Source organism: Oryzias melastigma, linkage group LG13, assembly GCF_002922805.2.
Source record: "Oryzias melastigma strain HK-1 linkage group LG13, ASM292280v2, whole genome shotgun sequence".
Classification (NCBI taxonomy): Eukaryota; Metazoa; Chordata; class Actinopteri; order Beloniformes; family Adrianichthyidae; genus Oryzias; species Oryzias melastigma.
In genome coordinates, this window is record NC_050524.1 from 333,908 (window position 1) to 337,966 (window position 4,059).

At 51.3% G+C, this 4,059-nt stretch overlaps 1 protein-coding gene across 1 annotated transcript in view; it reads right to left on the reverse strand.

The window, feature by feature from the left end:
- Positions 1–440: 440 nt before the first annotated feature.
- The window catches only part of lrch3 (leucine-rich repeats and calponin homology (CH) domain containing 3), a 13,672-nt gene continuing 10,053 nt past the window's right edge, over positions 441–4,059 (reverse strand). Inside the window, exon 20 of the mRNA XM_024276888.2 lies at positions 441–2,164. Within this exon, the coding sequence (XP_024132656.1) occupies positions 2,021–2,164 (144 nt within the window). The 3' untranslated portion in view covers positions 441–2,020. The remainder of the gene's footprint in view (positions 2,165–4,059) is intronic.

Sequence of the window (4,059 nt, forward strand, 5' to 3'; positions counted from 1 at the left end):
ATGAGGACAAACACGAGTCACTAGAACGTCTGGTTTGTCTCACCGACACGACCTTCAGAGCAGGAGGGAGAACCGAGAATGAGGGAGCGTCTGCTGTGGATGTTCTGCTTCTTCAGCCAGAACCCTGCTGGGCCGAGCAGAACTTTCAGCGTCTGAGGACCGGTTAGGGTCGTGGGAGCTGTTCCACATGAAGCTTTACGCCGATGGAGCCGGTCTTTTCTGAAACCGAGCGTTCATGTCCAGCTGAGCCGTCTGAAGACGAGTTCATGTCAAACCTCGTCCTGTCCGGCTCTTCAGAGTCCAGAGGTTCTGAACTGCACTGGGCTCAACACCCCTTACCAGCCTGGACACTCTCAGGTGGATGAAGACACACCCCCTGCATACCTGAGAGCCGTCAGTCACATGACCTCCTCCTGCAGTAGAGCACGAAGAGCCACTCCTTCAGGTGACAGGCGTCTTTATTCAGTTTGTTTAAAGTTAAAAACAGTAAACAGGAGGAAGAATCTCTCTCTGACCCGTCGCCACGGCGATGAGGAAGTCTGGTCTCCTTAGCAACAGGAAAGTCTCATATGTACAACATACACATATATGTAAATATTTACACTTTACGTCCCATCATGCAACAGCAGTCGTCCTGTGAGGACACAGCTTTAGTGTTTACATCGATACTGATGTGGGTCACATGACCAGCAACCCCCCACCCACCAAAGAAAACAGTTTGACTGCAGGAGCCGGAGCTCCACTGCTCAGGTCCCGTCCTGGATCTGATGGAGACTCCAATCCCTACGCCGACAGCGGCCTCTGGTGGCAGGTGACTGGAACTGATGGAGGAGGTTGGAGTTTTAATCTTTACCTGACCCCAGTGTTCCTCTCATCCACGCTAGCATTAGCTTTGTCCAACATTTGTCAGCAGGCTAGCTCTGCTAATGTTAGCTTTGTAGCACACCTGACAGTCACGTGTTTCTCTGTTTGGTGCTAGTTCCTGCTAATGCTAGTTCCTGCTAACGCTAGTTCCTGCTGATTCTAGCTCTGCTAAAGCTAGCTCTGAAGACGTTAGCTCTTCTAATGTTATCTCTTCTGATGCTATTTCTGCAGCACAGCTGACAGGTGTTTCTCTGTTTAATGCTAGCTAATGCTAGTGTCTGCTAATGCTAGCTTCTGCTAATGCTTGTTCTGTAGCACACTGACAGTCATGTGTTTCTCTGTTTGATGGTAGCTAATGATAGCTTCTGCTAACGCTAGCTCCCATATAATGCTAGCTCTGTAGCACACTAAACAGTCAGGTGTTTCTCTGCTAACGCTAGCTCCTGCTAACCCCTGCTGTCCGTCCTCAGTGTTGGAGTAATTCTTTAGTGTTCACGTTCATCAGTTCAAACTATCTTTAAAGTGGTTTTTAGCTTTTCTTTTTAATAAATAAACTAGAAAAATAACAAGTTCCTACTGGAAGTTCTTAAGGGTTAGATAAAAATATTTCAGTTTCATAACATGAAATATTTTTAGCTTTCAGCTCATTCTATAAAATATTTAGTGATTTACAGTTTTCTCCGTAACGATTTTTTACATCCTCAGATGCAGAACAGCATAAATAAACATTTGTAAATCCAGGCTGTTACGTTTCTACCATTATTCTGTGCAAAAACAGCAAAGTTTGACTCTCGATTCTCAGTCCGTCTGTGCGACAGCGGCCGGACAACCCAACCCCCAGACGGAACAGGCTTAGAGGTCCTGAGGACCTGTGGGCGGGGCCTCCATCAGATCCAGATGCGGTTCTCTCAGATGGAATGGTTCTGAAGTCAGAGTTCTGCTCCGACTCTAAACTTCTCTAATAAAACTTTCAGAATAAATAAAATGGTCTAAAAGGGGCGTGGCTAAAACCACCAACACTCTCAGACGTGAAGCAGATCTGAACTCGTTCCTGATCCGGTTCTGATGAGTGGGCTAATCAGAACTAAACTTTTGAGTTTTTAACACCCCCTCCCCTCCCCCCAGCAGGAGCGCAGCTTTTGGCATCAAGAATCCTCTAAATGGTGACGGAGGGCCCGGGGGGCGTCGCCGTGGCAGCCGACTGTCTGGGTGGGGCCAGGTTGAGCAGGGCGTCGACGGTGCCGGCCACCTGTGAGAGCCCCCGCTGCTCCAGGATGTGGAGAGGAAGACACAGCTGGTTCTGGGGAGACATCAAAGGAGGACGCGGCGGGGGGGTCGGGGGGGGGACAACACGCATGGATCAACAGATGAGAACTTAAAATGAAGGAGAAAATAAACAAAAGCATGAAAACAGGTGAGAAAGGAGGAGGAGGAGCCAAAAGGAAGAGATGGGGAAGGGGGGGGGTCAGGACGGCCCCCTGCTGGAGCAAACAGAACCACACCAGGAACCAAGCAGAACCAGGAGAGGAACGGAGGAACCGCTCCATCCAGGTGAGCCGGAAAAACGGGTCTCCAAAGACAGAACCGGACTCCAGCAGAATTCAGACTTTATTCAAAGCAGCAGAACTGTGAAGGGGAGGACTCAGGACCCGAAAACATCTGGATCCGGTTCGGTCCAGACTCCAGGATCAGATCTGGAGCTCAGTGGGAGGAGCCTGCTGGAGGCCGTCCTCCACAGCTGCAGATGAACAAGCAGCTGCTGAATCCCACCGCTGACACCAGCCGGAGCCGGTCATGGAGGACGGACGTTGAAGGCACTTTCAAAGTAAGAGTCCACCTGTTCACTCCTTCAGGTATTTCTGGGCTGAACCGGGACCTGGAGGATGCGACTTGAAAACACAGCCAAACCACTTGGTGTAAAAACGACCCAAAATCCAGATCCCCTGAAGGCCCAAACCCTTTACTCTGCAGGTGAGCCGCAGCGGTGTCAGAACCTGAAGAACATGTCTGTTTCTGAAGTGAACGTTGGTTCTGGAACCACAGAAGAGGACCGGGTCACTGCCAGAGGAAGAACATGGATCAAGCAGAACCTCCCACAAACTACAAAACAGTAAAAAACACATTGAGGCTGGTGACCAATCATAAGGCACGTGGGTGGAGCTTAGAGGCGAGGTTCATGTGGAGGTGAAGTCCCATTTTAGACTAGAACTCCACATCAGGTCCAAAAGGTAAAGGCTCCTGGTAGAACTGGTCCAGACTTGTTTCTTCAGGACCAGCTGCCTCCAATGACCAGAACCCTGACCGTCGCCATACTGACACCAGAGCAGCGGCTGAAGACGATGCAGACATCTGCCCCAACAGAACCACACCGAGAGTTCTGTGGTATCAGCAGCTGAAGCTGTCTGCTGAAACAAAGTCCACATCAAGTCCAGTTCCGGCTCCGAAGTGGACGGGAGTTTGGTTCTGTTCGCTGGTCTTGACCTCAGAGTTGGTTTGGAAATGGTCACCGAACATCGGTCAAGTAGACGTTTCCCTAACAGAATCGGTACTGACCCGGAGTCGAGTTGGATGTCCGGTACCAAGAGGTGGATCTGCTGCGTGTCCACAAACCTCCTTCACTGGAAGATTCCCGCTGGTCCAAACGGGACTGTCGGTCTGATGCTGGCCCGTTAGACGAGAGAACAAAGGTGATCTATAGTCCGGTTAAAGGTTCTGAAAGTATTGGACCAGAGTCCTGGAGGGAATTCTATCCTCCTGGTCTTCAGTTGAACTCAGGATACAAACGGCATCTATTAGAAGAGCGGGTCAATCAGGTTCTAGCCACCAAACCGGATCAGAAACCAGACCAGCTTTTCTGCTGGACCGAGAACAAAAAGAGTGGACTTCAGAGCGGCCCGTTTGGGATTACAGTAACTTTAGACGGTGCACCTCTAAAGGGATTCTCCGGGCCTCGAGGGCCGCTGTGTCTGCACCATCTCTGATATCCAAGCTCTACTAATGACTGAGCACCTGGATCAGGTGTGACCAGCCAATTAGAACATGCCAGAGCAGGACTCGCCCGGCCCTCGGGGCCCGGTGTCGCCCGTCCCTCGGGACCCGGACTAGCCCGGCTCTCAGGGCCCGGACTCGCCCGGCTCTCGGGGCCCGGACTCGCCCGGCCCTCTGGACCCGGTGTCGCCCGGCCCTCGGGACCCG